Raw genomic sequence first — 18,908 nt, forward strand, 5'->3', positions numbered from 1 at the left:
GTTTATACACAAGAGACATTTTGCTGGACTGCTGGCTTCAGCTGAGCACGTTTTTTTTGTATATTTTATTATAAGAAAAGAAGCTGTTTACACACAAGAGACATTTTGCTGGACTGCTGGCTTCAGCTGAGCATGTTTTTCTTGTATATTTTATTATAAGAAAAGAAGCTGTTTATACACAAGAGACATTTTGCTGGACTGCTGGCTTCAGCTGAGCACGTTTTATTATAAGAAAAGAAGCTGTTTGTGCACAACAGACATTTTGCTGGACTGCTGACTTCAGCTGAGCATGTTTTTTTTTTGTATATTTTATTATAAGAAAAGAAGCTGTTTATACACAAGAGACATTTTGCTGGACTGCTGGCTTCAGCTGAGCATGTCTGTGAGCTGCTGGTCACTCCACTCCCTGGCCTCGTCCAGCGGGGTGCGCCCAGATCTGTTCCTGGCCCTCTTCTCGGCGCCCAACTCCAGCAACGCAGCCGCTGCACCTGCGTGGCCGTTGTACGCCGCCCAATGCAGAGGAGTCGTCTCGTGCTCCTCCCTGGCGTTGAGGTCGGCACAGGACGCCACCAGCAGCCGCAAGACGTCCACGTGTCCCGTCATGGCGGCCAGGAAGACGGGCGTGTTCTGCCACTTGTCCCTCGCCTCGAGGTCAGCCCCCGCGGAGAGCAAAATGTTCGCCACCTCCAGCTGCCCCTGTTTCGCTGCCCAGTACAGGGGGGTCCAGTTCGACAAGTCCCGCGCGTCCACGTCTGCCCCCGCTGCGAGCAGACACTCGGCCATCTCCACCTGTCCGTTCCTTGCCGCCCAGTGCAGGGCGGTCAAACCATCGCCGTCCGTCGCCCCCACGTCCACACCGGCAGCCAGCAGTACCCGTATCTCTGACAGTCGCGACTGCTTAGCTGCTTGCAGCAGCCTGCTGCCCTTCTCAATTGCAAAAAGGCTCCTGCACAAAACAAAAAAATTCTCACACGTTACCATACACACATCTGATTGAGAAAATTATCACGGAAGCAGAACTACGGACAGTTATGTAAGCACTTCCGGGCAAACCGAGTGAGATGGTGCAGTGCTTAGGGCGCTGGTCTTGCATTTGGGAGGAAAGGGGTTCAAACTCACATCCGGCCATGCTGATTTATGTTTTCCATGATTTCCCCAAATCGCTTCAGGCCAATGCCAGGAAGGTTCCTTTGAAAGGGCACTGCTCACTTTCTTCCCCATTCTTACCTAATCTGTAGGGACTCATGACCTCGCTGTTTGGTCCTGAAACGTCCCCTTAGAAAAATTAAGAATTACTGTGCTGGTAAACCCCTTTACGTTATTTGATTTTCGAACTGCTGAGCACAACTGAACGTACTCAGACATTTCGCTCTTTACTTATTCTGATCATCACTAAATTGACACAGAATATTTTTAGCGCAACGCAATCTGACTTTCAATAATCTCTACAAAAGAATGGCCCTTACTAACAATAACCTATGCCTCACAAAAACCTTCGTTACTCGAACTACTGCAATACAGCGAGCGCCACTACTGCCAACTAAATAAAAGATTCAAACTACTGAAGGCACTAACTACTGATAGGCATAGTTAGCAAATGAAAGATTTCGATAGAGAAGAAACAATGTATTTACCTTAAAAGTGTTCAAAAGTCATAATATATATATCAGTTCACGATATCCAGTATTACAAATTTACTCTTTCTGATGGACACACGTCCAGATCGTCTGCTCTCAAAACTCCGCCATCTCTCTCCCCACATCCACCACTGCTGGCGGCTCACCTCCAACTGCGCAACGCTACGCACTGTTAACAGCCAACTGCCCGACACTACAATGGAGAATTTTTCAACAATGCCACCCAGCCACGGACTGCACACAGCACAGCCAGTGATTTTCATATAGAGCGCTACGTGGCGTTACCAACACAAAAATCTAAACAGCCTACTTACAGTCCCCTCCCCCAGATGAAGCAACCAACCAACATACGTGCACTGACAAATGATGAACCTACAATTCTCTCCCTCCAGTGATGCACAGCATTCTCTGTATATTAAGGTACGGCGGTATCACCCTCTTAAAGTCTCCATCAACTCTGCATTGAAAAGTCCTACATTCCATCTCTCACTTCAGTAGTCACAGTTTGTCATAGTGACTGCTGTCACTATTTTCCTTTGCCCTCGGGATGCTATTGTTCAGCAGTCGTTGGCCTCCGGTGAAAGAGGCGACCCCTGCAGCCAGTACTAGTCCTCTGCTTGTAGCAATCCCTTCTGACACTTGCAAATCTGACGAAGCTAATCTCCAGGTTCTTACAGAAACCATCCTGTCATGCTAGAAAAAATTTCAGCTCCATTATTTGCAATTACCTTGACACACCATGATTGGGGATATAAGAAACGATTTAGCCTAAATGATTCAGATTTAGCAACATCGCTAACTCGCCTCTTCTGCACACACACACACACACACACACACACACACACACACACACACACAAACACTTCCAGTCTTAATTCTTGTGGCTGCAATGTATCTCAAGACAACAGCAAAACCTGCAGGTTGTAGGAGTAAATGCATATTTCATGCATTTCTGCCTAATTCACGACACGAAGATTTGCTCCAAGCGAATGTGAGCTGCCTGAACACCTCGGGGACCTCTTATGCTGCTGTAGATGCTGAGAAAAGATCAATGTCATGTCATCAGTGAACGAACCCCTCTCTACAACAACCCTAAGAGACAATTCTTACACTCTAATACTATAAGCTGAGTGTTGCATTTCCTCAGATGTAAAATGCAGCAAAACCTTTATAAGCGAAAGAAGTTAAGAACAAATTTAGTTTTTTACTGTGCCAAATGAAGTGTTACACATGAGAAATTCACAATCTGTCAATCAATCAAATACTCACTTTTCACTTGCACAAAATATAATGTGCTGATAGTAGGTCTGATGCCGCTGCTTCAAGTGAAAATCATACACTACATATACTCAAAATGTATCGCAGTGTTCTCACAAGTGACCGACTCTTGATTCTTGATCATTTCCAGTCAGTGACGAAGCAAAAAATGTTAATTCTGGATGCCTCTACAGTGGCCGACAACGGAACGTTGCACAGTGCCTTAAAAGGTGGAGACATGCACTTCTGCTTGCCTCTGATTTGAAGTATTGTTAACACTGACTGACAGTCTGACGTGGAATACTGGTAATGGTGCCACATGGCTTCAAAACACACACAGCACTGACAAAGATCAAAGCCAGAACGGCATCTTTGCTCCAGACCTGCATGAATGTGCAAAGGAACTTTGCATCGTAATCAGAGTAAGACAGGCACTGCAATATTGTATACATCGTACAAAACTAAAATTTCTCAGCTTTTAAGCTTACTTTGCTGCAATAGTTTTCTCAAATACGACACGTATATCAACTTCGTTAATAACAATGATTCAGTCAGATATATTACATTGTAACGACCATTGAAAGCCTCTATGAGGGTGAGGATTTGTCTGATGTGATAAAAGAAGAAATAGGAGTCGATTTAGAAGAGATAGGGGATCCAGTATTAGAATCGGAATTTAAAAGAGAAGGGATAGATAACATTCCATCAGAATTTCTAAAATCATTGGGGGAAGTGGCAAAAAAATGACTATTCACGTTGGTGTGTAGAATATATGAGTCTGGCGATATACACTCCTGGAAATTGAAATAAGAACACCGTGAATTCATTGTCCCAGGAAGGGGAAACTTTATTGACACATTCCTGGGGTCAGATACATCACATGATCACACTGACAGAACCACAGGCACATAGACACAGGCAACAGTGCATGCACAATGTCGGCACTAGTACAGTGTATATCCACCTTTCGCAGCAATGCAAGTTGCTATTCTCCCATGGAGACGATCGTAGAGATGCTGGATGTAGTCCTGTGGAACGGCTTGCCATGCCATTTCCACCTGGCGCCTCAGTTAGACCAGCGTTCGTGCTGGACGTGCAGACCGCGTGAGACGACGCTTCATCCAGTCCCAAACATGCTCAATGGGGGACAGATCCGGAGATCTTGCTGGCCAGGGTAGTTGACTTACACCTTCTAGAGCACGTTGGGTGGCACGGGATACATGCGGACGTGCATTGTCCTGTTGGAACAGCAAGTTCCCTTGCCGGTCTAGGAATGGTAGAACGATGGGTTCGATGACGGTTTGGATGTACCGTGCACTATTCAGTGTCCCCTCGACGATCACCAGTGGTGTACGGCCAGTGTAGGAGATCGCTCCCCACACCATGATGCCGGGTGTTGGCCCTGTGTGCCTCGGTCGTATGCAGTCCTGATTGTGGCGCTCACCTGCACGGCGCCAAACACGCATACGACCATCATTGGCACCAAGGCAGAAGCGACTCTCATCGCTGAAGACGACACGTCTCCATTCGTCCCTCCATTCACGCCTGTCGCGACACCACTGGAGGCGGGCTGCACGATGTTGGGGCGTGAGCGGAAGACGGCCTAACGGTGTGCGGGACCGTAGCCCAGCTTCATGGAGACGGTTGCGAATGGTCCTCGCCGATACCCCAGGAGCAACAGTGTCCCTAATTTGCTGGGAAGTGGCGGTGCGGTCCCCTACGGCACTGCGTAGGATCCTACGGTCTTGGCGTGCATCCGTGCGTCGCTGCGGTCCGGTCCCAGGTCGACGGGCACGTGCACCTTCCGCCGACCACTGGCGACAACATCGATGTACTGTGGAGACCTCACGCCCCACGTGTTGAGCAATTCGGCGGTACGTCCACCCGGCCTCCCGCATGCCCACTATACGCCCTCGCTCAAAGTCCGTCAATTGCACATACGGTTCACGTCCACGCTGTCGCGGCATGCTACCAGTGTTAAAGACTGCGATGGAGCTCCGTATGCCACGGCAAACTGGCTGACACTGACGGCGGCGGTGCACAAATGCTGCGCAGCTAGCGCCATTCGACGGCCAACACCACAGTTCCTGGTGTGTCCGCTGTGCCGTGCGTGTGATCATTGCTTGTACAGCCCTTTCGCAGTGTCCGGAGCAAGTATGGTGGGTCTGACACACCGGTGTCAATGTGTTCTTTTTTCCATTTCCAGGAGTGTACCATCTGACTTTCGCAAAAGCATCATTCACACAATTCCGAAGACGGCAAGAGCTGACAAGTGCGAGAATTATCGCACAATCAGCTTAACAGCTCATGCATCGAAGCTGCTTACAAGAATAATATACAGAAGAATGGAAAAGAAAATTGAGAATGCGCTAGGTGACGATCAGTTTGGCTTTAGGAAAAGTAAAGGGACGAGAGAGGCAATTCTGACGTTACGGCTAATAATGGAAGCAAGGCTAAAGAAAAATCAAGACAGTTTCATAGGATTTGTCGACCTGCAAAAAGCGGTCGACAATATAAAATGGTGCAAGCTGTTCGAGATTCTGAAAAAAGTAGGGGTAAGCTATAGGGAGAGACGGGTCATATACAATATGTACAACAACCAAGAGGCAATAATAAGAGTGGACGATCAAGAACGAAGTGCTCGTATTAAGAAGGGTGTAAGACAAGGCTGTAGCCTTTCGCCCCTACTCTTCAATCTGTACATCGAGGAAGCAATGATGGAAATAAAAGAAAGGTTCAGGTGTGGAATTAAAATACAAGGTGAAAGGATATCAATGATACGATTCGCTGATGACATTGCTATCCTGAGTGAAAGTGAAGAAGAATTAAATGATCTGCTGAACGGAATGAACAGTCTAATGAGTACACAGTATGGTTTGAGAGTAAATCGGAGAAAGACGAAGGTAATGAGAAGTAGTAGAAATGAGAACAGCGAGAAACTTAACGAAGGTAATGAGAAGTAGTAGAAATGAGAACAGCGAGAAACTTAACATCAGGATTGATGGTCACGAAGTCAATGAAGTTAAGGAATTCTGCTACCTAGGCAGTAAAATAACCAATGACGGACAGAGCAAGGAGGACATCAAAAGCAGACTCAGTATGGCAAAAAAAGGCACTTCTGGCCAAGAGAAGTCTACTAATATCAAATACCGGCCTTAATTTGAGGAAGAAATTTCTGAGGATGTACGTCTGGAGTACAGCATTGTATGGTAGTGAAACATGGACTGTGGGAAAACCGGAACAGAAGAGAAGCGAAGCATTTGAGATGTGGTGCTATAGACGAATGTTGAAAATTAGGTGGACTGATAAGGTAAGGAATGAGGAGGTTCTACGCAGAATCGGAGAGGAAAGGAATATGTGGAAAACACTGATAAGGAGAAGGGACAGGATGATAGGACGTCTGCTAAGACATGAGGGAATGACTTCCATGGTACTAGAGGGAGCTGTAGAGGGCAAAAACTGTAGAGGAAGACAGAGATTGGAATACGTTAAGCAAATAATTGAGGACGTAGGTTGCAAGCGCTACTCTGAGATGAAGAGGTTAGCACAGGAAAGGAATTCGTGGCGGGCTGCATCAAACCAGTCAGTAGAGTGATGACCAAAAAAAAACGACCAGGCTTCTTGTAGGCTCATGTTCAGGAAAAAGAGTACACCTTGAACGATTAAATATCTGATATTCACAGGACGCGTACAACAGTATGTTCTGCGGAAATTATAAGCATTTCAGTCACCTCAATTCAGCACGTTTCGTGTTGCTTGGCAGGCACAGGGTCCGCAATGGGCCGCGACAACTTGTTCCATGCGTGACGGCATCGACGCGTATAAGGCACGAATTGCCTGGGGTATAGCCGCCCACGCTGCATTGACCTGGTGACAAAGTTCATCTGTGCTGGCCGGCATTGGGCCACGGCGCTGCGCGCATCATTTCGCCACCTCCCACGCATTTTCGTTTGGCAACAAGTCTGCTGATCTGGCGGGCCGGGGCTGAAGAACAGCGTCTAGGCTGTTGTGCAGAAAGGGAACCAGTGAAGGTGCGCTGAAATGAAATGATGGCAGTGCAAAGCGCTCATAAATGTTACACTTGCAACTCAATGTAAAAGACCTGAGATGATGGTTTCAGAAGAGAACTACAATCGAGATATTCTGCTTAGGGCGAGCTGTTATCGTAACCCTTTATGTAATCTCTAACTTTGAGATAGAGACAAAAGGTGCGAATTCAGTTGCAGAATTTTTCCCATCATCCAGCTCAATACGGCGTTCTGTCTGCTGCACGGCATTACAAGCAGTGCAGAAGAGGTCTCACTCATTGTCGGTCCTCGAGCGGGCGTGCCGTTTCCCGTAACACGGATGGGCGAGCGACGAACTTTGTACTCGAGAGTAGCCATCTTTACGTTACCAAAGTAACCAAATATGAGCCAAATCGTAGTTTACTTTTAGTTTAATTATACAACGATAAATTAAACTTGCGTTACGTGAGCTGAATCGCTGTTTAATTCAGTAATACAAAAAGTGAGCTTCCATTGTGTCATTGTGTTGTCGCGGTTGACGTGTATCAGTCTACCGCAACGGTTTACTTCAGCAGACACTGCACAACGCCACCCTGTCAAATACGAAGCGACATAGGGTCTCTATATTGAAGCAGTACGAGTAGTCAGTTTGTCTTATGATTGCACAGTTACCACTAATTTTCTTGCGCATTTTCGAGAACTCCTTGTCACTTCGCACACGTATCCGTTGTTTTCACACTCCTTTTGCAAACAAAGCTACGGCGCGAGTGCCACCTGGTGGTGGTGGAGTTGTTTTCCGCTCGTCCGTGTGACACACTCCGCCCTCTGTTCCCGGTGGGACTCTCCTCAGTTGTTTCAACCCACGGTTCTTGCTATTTCTCGAGGAAGGTTGGTGCGTCGGTACGAAGTGAAAGAATCTTAGCTCTTTGCACTACCTGAAGGTTCATAAGGGAAAATGCTAAGTCTTTCAAGAAAATCCTTCTCTTCTTTCGTGGATTTACCTCTTCCGCTTGAAAAAGTATTTGAGCATTGATTCCTGCTATATCCATTAGAGCTCTAACAATTGTAAGTAGGCTGTTTAGGTTTTTTATGTCGGTAACGCCACGTAGCGCTCTCTATGAAAATCACTGGCTGTGCTGTGTGCTGTCTGTGGGCTGGTTAGCATTGCTGTAACATTCTCTATTGTAGTGTTGGGCAGTTGGCTGTTAACAGCGCGTAGCGTTGCGCAGTTGGAGGTGAGCCGCCAGCAGTGGTGGATGTGGGGAGAGAGATGGCGGAGTTTTCAGACGGGACGATCTGGACGTGTGTCCATCAGAGAGAGTAAATTTGTAATACTGGATATCGTGAACTGATATATATATTATGACTTTTGAACACTATTAAGGTAAATGCATTGTTTGTTCCCTATCAAAATCTTTCATTTGCTAACTATGCCTATCAGTAGTTAGTGCCTTCAGTAGTTTGAATCTTTTATTTAGCTGGCAGTATTGGCGCTCGCTGTATTGCAGTAGTTCGAGTAACGAAGATTTTTGTGAGGTAAGTGATTTGTGAAAGGTATAGGTTATTGTTAGTCAGGGCCATTCTACTGTAGGGATTATTAACAGTCAGATTGCGTTGCGCTAAAAATATGTGTCAGTTTAGTGTTGCTCAGAATAAGTAAAGAGAGTAATGTATAAGTATGTTCAGTTTTGCTCAGCTGTTTAAAAATAAAATAACATAAGGGGTTTATCAGCAGAGTCATTCATAAATTTTTCTAAGGGGATGTTCCATAATGTAATTGAAAACCATACCTGGTGCCTTCTTTTTCTTCGGTAATCGGAAACTGATATTATATCATTCCGGAAACGAAACAGACGGGAATGGAAAGCGCTAGCTAGCTTACTTAGGCAAAACTTCTTGTGGCATCTTGAGTTTGTTTTTTCTGAGTGTGCCGATGCATGTTAGCCGCTTGTTCAACAAGGAGGAGGCTAAAGGAGCAGCTGATGTAGCAGTTTGCCATCGTACGGTTTCGTCTGAAGACCCCAGTGTGAGTAATAAGCCTCACTACAACATCAGAGGAAGAAATGGAAGCATCTTTTGGTCATGTAGGTCGTTTCACAGAGGTCAATTCAGTATCACTTGTGAGGAGTGGTTCAGCAATTGCTGAAACAAAAGCCTGTACCCCGTGCCTCACTGGACTGTTCGGGATAAGCTGAACAAAAGAACAGTGACCCCTGAAACCTGGCTACTTTTGGTATATGAGCCGTGACTTCTCGCGATGCTCTCGGCAGGAGAGTTGAGCGCTCTGCGGCGTCCTGGTTGGCTAGCGCCCTCTGTGTAGGACGGCCGCGGCTCGCGAGGTGAAGAGACTCGGCTGGCGGCGCGGCGGTGACAGAGGGCGGGCAAGCGACGCACGGGCTAGGGTGCTCGCCCGCTGACGGGGGGACCGAGCCGCTCGTGTCCGGCCCCACACGACTCGGCTCGGCCACGTAGTCGCCCCATGTCTGTTGTCCGGATTCCGGACACGCGGGTAACCGAGCACGACCGCTCACCGCACGACGTCTCGCCTCGCCTCGCCCCGACTCGCTGCACTGTACTGTACGAATCCAACGCCTGTCTCTCTCTCTGTCTGTCTGTCTCTCTCTCTCTTTCTCACACACACACACAATGTATTTATCTCTGTCTCTCTCTCTTTTAACACAAGAATAACGTTTCCAACATCGGGTACGTGACACAGCTAAATTCATAAAGCACTTGGAAAGTAAAATGATATTTTAATATAATCGCTGATAGAAGACGAGTCTCATTTCCAAACAGAAGATATATTTTTCCTATCATTAATAGGAAACATTAAATAAGTCCTCTCCCCGTAATCTAGAAGACAACCATCTTCATAAAGAAACCATACAAATAACATTAATTACACTCCTGGAAATTGAAATAAGAACACCGTGAATTCATTGTCCCAGGAAGGGGAGACTTTATTGACACATTCCTGGGGTCAGATACATCACATGATCACACTGACAGAACCACAGGCACATAGACACAGGCAACAGAGCATGCACAATGTCGGCACTAGTACAGTGTATATCCACCTTTCGCAGCAATGCAGGCTGCTATTCTCCCATGGAGACGATCGTAGAGATGCTGGATGTAGTCCTGTGGAACGGCTTGCCATGCCATTTCCACCTGGCGCCTCAGTTGGACCAGCGTTCGTGCTGGACGTGCAGACCGCGTGAGACGACGCTTCATCCAGTCCCAAACATGCTCAATGGGGGACAGATCCGGAGATCTTGCTGGCCAGGGTAGTTGACTTACACCTTCTAGAGCACGTTGGGTGGCACGGGATACATGCGAACGTGCATTGTCCTGTTGGAACAGCAAGTTCCCTTGCCGGTCTAGGAATGGTAGAACGATGGGTTCGATGACGGTTTGGATGTACCGTGCACTATTCAGTGTCCCCTCGACGACCACCAGTGGTGTACGGCCAGTGTAGGAGATCGCTCCCCACACCATGATGCCGGGTGTTGGCCCTGTGTGCCTCGGTCGTATGCAGTCCTGATTGTGGCGCTCACCTGCACGGCGCCAAACACGCATACGACCATCATTGGCACCAAGGCAGAAGCGACTCTCATCGCTGAAGACGACACGTCTCCATTCGTCCCTCCGTTCACGCCTGTCGCGACACCACTGGAGGCGGGCTGCACGATGTTGGGGCGTGAGCGGAAGACGGCCTAACGGTGTGCGGGACCGTAGCCCAGCTTCATGGAGACGGTTGCGAATGGTCCTCGCCGATACCCCAGGAGCAACAGTGTCCCTAATTTGCTGGGAAGTGGCGGTGCGGTCCCCTACGGCACTGCGTAGGATCCTACGGTCTTGGCGTGGATCCGTGCGTCGCTGCGGTCCGGTCCCAGGTCGACGGGCACGTGCACCTTCCGCCGACCACTGGCGACAACATCGATGTACTGTGGAGACCTCACGCCCCACGTGTTGAGCAATTCGGCGGTACGTCCACCCGGCCTCCCGCATGCCCACTATACGCCCTCGCTCAAAGTCCGTCAACTGCACATACGGTTCACGTCCACGCTGTCGCGGCATGCTACCAGTGTTAAAGACTGCGATGGAGCTCCGTATACCACGGCAAATTGGCTGACACTGACGGCGGCGGTGCACAAATGCTGCGCAGCTAGCGCCATTCGACGGCCAACACCGCGGTTCCTGCTGTGTCCGCTGTGCCGTGCGTGTGATCATTGCTTGTACAGCCCTCTCGCAGTGTCCGGAGCAAGAATGGTGGGTCTGACACACCGGTGTCAATGTGTTCTTTTTTCCATTTCCAGGAGTGTATTTGCTGACGTAACTTGTCATACTTTTCACTTGTTTGCAACAGAAACAAAATTATAGTTATTGTTGATCAGCAGTAAATCACTAACGCGTCCCGGATTTAAGTGGCTGCGGCGATTTGTTAGTAACATGCCGGCTTTACTAAAGCATCTTTCACTAGGTGCGCTTGTTGCTGGGATACAATAAATACGTCTTGCAACTGCAGCCAGGCCTGGCAGATCTGTTTCGTGTCTGCTCCACCACTTTAAGATGTCATCATCATCTCCTGGGTCATTAAAATGTAGAGATCTACTTCATCTGCTGCTGCTGATCTGTTGTTCCTCCATTCCTTGAAACGATCTCTCTTTCTGGGGGGTGATGACACAGTACTTGAAGTATCTATGATAATAAACAAAAGAGACAAGTAATACAGAACTGATGTGGAAATCATCGAAACGTTCCTATAGAAACGAGATGTTTTACGTTAATGAAATATTATATGAATTATAACATTCCTGTTTCCCTACAACACACTATCCACTAACGATGCAAAAACGATTAAGTTAATGATTGCATCTTGTACCTGCGTAAGTAACACACATTTGTCGCGCACTGCCAAGAATTTCCTGCTTTTCATTTATTTCAAGCATATTAAGATCACGGAAAGACAACCAAAGAAACGTAGCAATTTTATGTCTGGAAGTGATGACAATCTTTTCACAAACGAAAGTCAAAGCTCAATTTTTAATCCTTTGTACCTTTGTTAAAAAATACGTGTGGTGTCACCGCCAGACACCAAACTTGCTAGTTGCTAGCCTTTTAAATCGGCCGTGGTCCGTTAGTAAACGTCGGACCCGCGTGTCGCCACTATCAGTGATTGCAGACCGAGCGCCGCCACACGGCAGGTCTAGAGACACTTCCTAGCACTCGCCCCAGTTGTACAGCCGACTTTGCTAGCGATGGTTCACTGACAAATTACGCTCTCATTTGCCGAGACGATAGTTAGCATAGCCTTCAGCTACGTCATTTGCTACGACCTAGCAAGGCGCCATTATCATTTGCTATTTATCTTGTGATGCATGTACCGTCAGACCGATGTTCACCAATTATGGATTAAAGTTAAGTATTCCGCCAGCTACGTACTTTTTCACTAAACTCAACTCCTTTAACTGTTCCACACCTCACGCCAGCCTGCGTGAGCTTAACCGCGTGCCTTTCGGCTACCTCATACTGGCTTGGCTGTCTTGCCAAGTCACAACAATACATATCTGTCAGTGCACATCAACTACGCTAGTTAATTATAAATCTATCGCATATCATAATGAAACAGTGCTTTTAACTGCAGCAATTACTCACCTGACAATCAATGTCATTGACACTGCAATTTTGTTTCAGTTTGTGGAACCAAAGAACAACGAACTAGATTGTCGGTTCTTTTTCGCCTTCTAATTCAGCTGTGGCCTCTTTAAATGGTCTCAGAAAATGAGCAGTTTTTCCTGCAAGCTCATTATCATATCCTTGCAATCTGTAAGCGGAGTCCTTTTCCGTCATCAAAGCAGCAACTTCGTTATACTGAGTGAGTAGAGATTCCAGCATAGTGTACAAGCCGTTCCAGCGTGTGCAGACGTGTTGTTCCAACGATGATTTCAAAGACCAGGAGAGGCCACTTTTCTTAATGTACGCTAGCATTTTGCAGTAGTTATTGTTGATGCGATGTTCGGGGCATGATTTAACAAGAAGTTATCTTCATCGAAAGTATGGCTAAGTGCCGTGTTTATACAATGAGCAGCACAAGGAATCCTTTCGTGATTTCCTAAAGCCTTTATTACATTGGCACCCTGGTAGGAGACAAAAACAAAACCGTGCAACATGTCCGGCGAAATGTCCCAATCAGCCATCCTCTCTTTAATTTCTTTCATAATAGTTACTCCTGTCTTCTTAACGTCCGGTAATTTTGTTGTAAATAAAACATTGTTCACAAGAGACCAATCAATATTAATGTAATGTGTTGTAAGCGTCAGATAGTGCACCTGATTATGCGAATCAGTCCACATATCAACTGTCGCAGTACATGTTTTGTTAATAACTTCCGAAATAACAGAAGGCATTATGCTGTTTCGTATTGCATCAGCTTGCTCTTTGACATGTCTGCTTAAAGTAGAGGGATGTGTCATGACATCTGCCACGTTAAATTCTCCATGATGCGCCTCTAGATGTATTAATTCTTGGCCTAGTTTTCTGAAACCTTTACCGGAGACGGCATTAAAAGGTCTCATATCTTTAGCACACTTTGCTGTAATACTATTTTTTATTACTGCCGGTATCCCGGAAGGAGCTGTATCTTTGTGAGGTTTCTTGCAACTGTGTTTCTTTAAATGAGTGGTTCCCGACTGGAAACACAACAATGTGGAGCAGTTTATGCACGATACGTACCCAGTAGACGCACTGTTTTCGTCTACAACCAAAAGAAATGTACTCCATACTCGACTTTTTAGGCCTTCCCGTTTCTTCAATGTGTAAACATTGGTTTCAATCTTACGTCTTACTGCACTGGCTGCCATGCGCTGCATGATTACTGGCTGCAGTCGCACACGGATAATGACACGCGTAATCTGTTTGAAGCTACGTGCTACGTATTCGGTCAAGATTTCTATGCTCGGTCTCTAGAACTAGTGCGGGCAGTCTACCCAGTCAGGGTGTGCTCGCCCCATCTCGCGTTTCGGCTCGCTTACTCGGTCATGCAGGACTCTAGCACGGAGCACCGCGAGTAGTCAGTCGGCTCTCTGTGTACTGCGAGGACGCACGGGGGTGACATTCCGGCGGCCACTGGAACTGGAGTGCGGAAGCAGCCACCGGTCAACATAGTCTCCGCTTATGAGTCGTGTGTCTGGAATCCTGAGGAGAACGCGGGAGTTTATGCTGGCGTGCATGTTAACGGCGAGCACCTGGACTAGCTTTAAATGGTGAGTCATTTTATGGTGGAACATTTGGATGTCATTGCTCCGTGTAGCCACATTCATTTTCGCTCGTCATTCCTTCAACCACAAAGTATTATTTTCGTTATTGAAATAAGTTTGTCACTTACTCTTCTTTCTTGTCTTGCGCTCTTGTTGTCAAAACAAGTACAGTATAAAAGGAACAGAAATCTTCTATAGCACACCACAGCTCTCGTATTCTCCACACCTGTGCCATCTGCTGTCCACAGATCTGTGCCATCAGTGTAGGTGGTGGTGGCTAGTGTTTAACGTCCCGTCGACAACGAGATCATTAGAGACGGAACGCAAGCTCGGGTTATGGAAGGATTGGGAAGGAAATCGGCCGTGCCCTTTCAAAGGAACCATCCCGGCATTTGCCTGAAACGATTTAGGGAAATCACGGAAAACCTAAATCAGGATGGCCGGAGACGGGATTGAACCGTCGTCCTCCCGAATGCGAGTCCAGTGTGATAACCACTGCGCCACCTCGCTCGGTGCCATCAGTGTAGTTTTCTTTCTTAGACCCGAAGAGATACAGCACTCGCAACAATGTTATTATTTATGATCTTGTCATTCCTTTAGCATCTATTCCTCTCGAATATCGTACACTTTCTTTCTGAAACTGAATATATACTGATGACGCAAAACATTACGACTGCCTGTTGAACAGGTTATTTTTACGTCTTTGGAACGAAGTTCAACACTGATTCTGCGTATCCGGGATCCGGCAGTTTGTCGGTAGGTTTTTGCTGTCTGCGCGCAGGTCATAAAATTCGTCTGAATAACCAGCCGCGGATTTGCGTACGCGGTGATGTCGTTGGATAGCGACCCAGATGGTTTCCGTGGCATTTACATCAGGCGAATTTGGACACCGAGGCATCAACGTGGCTTCACTACAATGCTCTTCAGACCACTATAGCGCTGTTGTGACTCCGAGACACGGACGATTTCACTGCCGAAAGGTGACATCGCCGTCGCGGGAGACGTCGAGCATGAAGGGTTCGCAGCTGTTGGCGTGTCTTGTGTTACCACCACAGGTCCCATGCGAGCGCAGGAGGATTTCTGTCGCAGCACAATACCGTTGTGTCAGTGGCGCGCTGCCCGTTACGAGTCGCTGTTCTCCTCGGTGACGGCGCTGTGGAGACGACCAGCGACCTGGTGTAGCAAAAATGTGACTCACACGAAGAGCCGGCGCGTTTCCATTGATCGACGGTCGAATGCCTAAGATTCTGTGCCCACTGCTATCGTAACTGACGGTGTCGCTGGGTCAACATTTGAACACGTAGGGGTGATCTGCTGCAGAGCTCCACGTTCAGCAATGTACGACGAACAGTGTACTCCGAAACACTTGAGCGTACGCCAGCATTGTGCTCTTTCTTCAGAGATGGCACAGATCGCAATCTGCGTTACGTTACAGAGCAGACAAGCCTCCGAACTCCACGTTCTGGAACAGTCTTGGACTTCCAACCATTCAGCCGCTAATGGTAGTTTAACCGTCCTCCTACCTCTTCTCGTAGATGCTCACAACAGTAGCACGTGAACATTCGACCAGCTTCACTGTTTCCGAGGTAGTCGTTCACAGCTTCTGTGCAATAATAATCCGCCCTTTGTCAAAGTCGCTTCTCTCGATGGATTTTTCCCAATTTCTGCCCCCATCTTCGCTAGGACGTTCCCCCGTTCGTGTCTGTCCCACTTACATGCTTTTGCTGCCGCATCACGAGCCCGCAACGCCACCAGGCGCCAGGCGGCATCCGACGTCGGAGAGGACCGGCAAGAATCTTTACGAGTACTTAATTGGTACTATGATGATTAAATTGTGTCTGCAGCTCTTGACAAGAACCGCGCTGTAGAACGAAGGGTACAGAAAACGCTTTTCTGTTACTCCATGCCTGGTGTTCGCAAGAAAGTCGCCGAACTACGAGAAAATGGGAAATGGAAACACCAATGTGTGAATTGAACCAGTGATATGGTGTTGTGTGAGGTCACTTTCTGGCACTACTGGTGACCCCAGAAACGGCCAGCGACGCCTGCCTGCCGCGAAAGCACACAGGGACTGCAGCTAGTTCTCCCCTGGAACCGAGATGGCGGCAGCGCCAAACGCCACGCATTCCGGACACCGAGTTGTGATGTAGATGTACGACAGACAACCCAGAGGCTGCACCGGTGGCGCCACTAGGCCAGCCAGATGACCCAACAGAAGAAAGAGGTGGCGTCTATGTCCGTGCATAGCGGGAGCCCCTTGAAAGTGTGCCACTACTTCCATGCCAAACACACTGGCGCCATCCGACGTGTCATTTCTGTCCAGCCACTTGTGACTCGTTTCCCACAACAACAAAGACTGAATTTATATATCCTAGTATATAAAAATTTATTATTGTGTGCAAAAAGCAGATATATAACACCAAACAATTAAGATTCAGTGACCTTCCATCCATGACCAGTTCTTAAACTTCCACGAGTTCCAGCCACTGTGAAGCAATAGGTGCCTGTTGCAAGTATTTTTCCTTTATGTTGGTACTTTAATGACCCATGAGGATAAGTGCCAGGCAACGGGTAAACAGGGTCTGTTGAAGACCTGATGAGGTTTACAAATGTTGCATACTATTAAACAACTGAGGGAAGGCAATTTACACACACTGTGAATTGAGAAAACTACATTGGTTGGCCGATGACATTGTAATTTTGTCAGAGACAGCAAAGAACTTGGAAGAGCAGTTGAACGGAATGGACAGTGTCTTGAAAGGACGGTATAAGATGAACATCAACAAAAGCAAAACGAGGATAATGGAATGTAGCCGAGTTAACTCGGTTGATACTGAGGAAATTAGATTAGGATATGAGACACTTAAAGGACTAAAGCAGTTTTGCTATTTGGGGAGCAAAATAACTGATGATGGTCTAAGTAGAGAGGATATAAAATGTAGACTGGCAAAGGCAAGGAAAGCATTTCTGAAGAAGAAAAATTTGTCGACATCGAGTATAGATTTAAGTGTCAGGAAGTCGTTTCTGAAAGTATCTGTGTGGTGTCACCGCCAGACACCACACTTGCTAGGTGGTAGCCTTTAAATCGGCCGCGGTCCGTTAGTATACGTCGGACCCGCGTGTCGCCACTATCAGAGATTGCAGACCGAGCGCCGCCACACGGCAGGTCTAGAGAGACTTCCTAGCACTCGCCCCAGTTGTACAGCTGACAAAATACGCTCTCATTTGCCGAGACGATAGTTAGCATAGCCTTCAGCTACGTCATTTGCTACGACCTAGTAAGGCGCCATTACCAGTTACTATTGATGCTGTAAAACATGTACCGTCAAGAGCGATGTTCACCAATTATGGATTAAAGTTGAGTATTCCAGCAGCTACGTACGTTTTTTGTTAGTCTTATTTCCTTGACCTGTTCCAGACCTCACGCCAACCTGCCTGAGCTAAAACGCGTGCCTTTCGGCTTCCTCTCATAGTGGGTTGGCTGTCTTGCCAATTCACAACAATCTGTATAGAGTGTAGCCATGTATGGAAGTGAAACATGGACGATAAATAGTTTGGACAAGAAGAGAATAGAAGCTTTCGAAATGTGGTGCTAGAGAAGAATGTTGAAGATTAGATGGGTAGATCACATAACTAATGAGGAGGTATTGAATAGAATTGGGGAGAAGAGGAGTTTGTGGCACAACTTGACTAGAAGAAGGGATCGGTTGGTAGGACATGTTCTGAGACATCGAGGGATCACCAATTTAGTATTGGCGAGCAGTGTGGAGGGTAGAAATGGTAGAGGGAGACCAAGAAATGAATACACTTAGCAGATTCAGAAGGATGTAGGCTGCAGTAGGTACTGGGAGATGAAGAAGCTTGCACAGGATAGAGTAGCATGGAGAGCTGCATCAAACCAGTCTCAGGACTGAAGACCACAACAACAACAACATTGTTATTCAATGGTATGACATTTAATCTGCAAACTGAATGCTATTTATTCTGTGAACGCAAAGAAGTATGTAGAGATAGACTGAAACAAATAGTTTACTGTTAAGGGTCTCCCCTCTGCTTTATTAAAAAATGCAATAAAATGATGCGTGATTTATTGTCTGTAACTATTGGCTGACGCCTCCGTAATTCGTACTGTGAACGTGGAAAACGTGGACACGTCGCGATGGAGCTTACCTCATGCGAGAGGCGACAGCGTCACCTGGTGCTGGAGTGGGGCAGGCAGCCAGTGGCGGCGCGGCTGCCACGGGGGTGCACCTGCGCCCGCTGGAGCGCCTGTCTCCAGTGGCTGGAGTGCTGGACATCGTGTTAGCGAGGAGGCCAGGGGGCACTACTGCTAAGGGGTTGTCATTCTTAGCAATGGGACACACATTGCCGGTGACTGTACAGTGTCCACAAGGTGGATGCCTTGTCTTTGAGCTAATCAGTTCGCACACTGCTTCTCCTCAGTTTCTCATAACAATTCCTTTGCATACCAAAAAACATTTTGTATAAAATAGTATGTGAATGAGAGGTACATACAAAAGTCAATAGTTATAGTGGAGAGATACAACTATTGTACAGCAGAGTTTGAATACATAAAAACAACAATAACACAGAAATTACAACTAGAACAAACTTTAAATAAACTGATGGGGCACTGCAGTCACTGAATGATGTTCCCAGTTCGTGTGCCACGAACGGGGTGTAAAGCCACAGGTGGAAAACGAGGAGAGCAGCTTTTGAACCGATGGGGAGGACGTTCAGAGAAGCAA

The 18,908-nt window shown here is 47.1% G+C and overlaps 1 protein-coding gene across 1 annotated transcript; it reads right to left on the minus strand.

Annotated features, from left to right (window-relative positions):
• Window positions 1-332: 332 nt before the first annotated feature.
• LOC124717368 (ankyrin repeat domain-containing protein 23-like) lies at window positions 333-18,458 on the minus strand. Its single transcript, XM_047244204.1, has 2 exons — window positions 18,331-18,458; window positions 333-946 (listed from the first exon to the last, which is right to left on the minus strand). The coding sequence occupies exons 1-2, from the start codon at window positions 18,456-18,458 to the stop codon at window positions 367-369; spliced, it is 708 nt and encodes a 235-aa protein (XP_047100160.1). The 3' UTR covers window positions 333-366.
• Window positions 18,459-18,908: the final 450 nt, after the last annotated feature.

This window comes from Schistocerca piceifrons, chromosome 9, assembly GCF_021461385.2.
Source record: "Schistocerca piceifrons isolate TAMUIC-IGC-003096 chromosome 9, iqSchPice1.1, whole genome shotgun sequence".
In the NCBI taxonomy this organism is placed as follows: domain Eukaryota; kingdom Metazoa; phylum Arthropoda; class Insecta; order Orthoptera; family Acrididae; genus Schistocerca; species Schistocerca piceifrons.

Excerpts from the sequence above, each read along its gene's own strand:
- LOC124717368 (XM_047244204.1), bottom strand. The coding sequence starts at position 18,458 with ATGTCCAGCACTCCAGCCACTGGAGACAGGCGCTCCAGCGGGCGCAGG. Across the intron at positions 947-18,330 it reads GCTGTCGCCTCTCGCATGAG|GAGCCTTTTTGCAATTGAGA; the intron begins GTAAGCTCCATC and ends TGTTTTGTGCAG.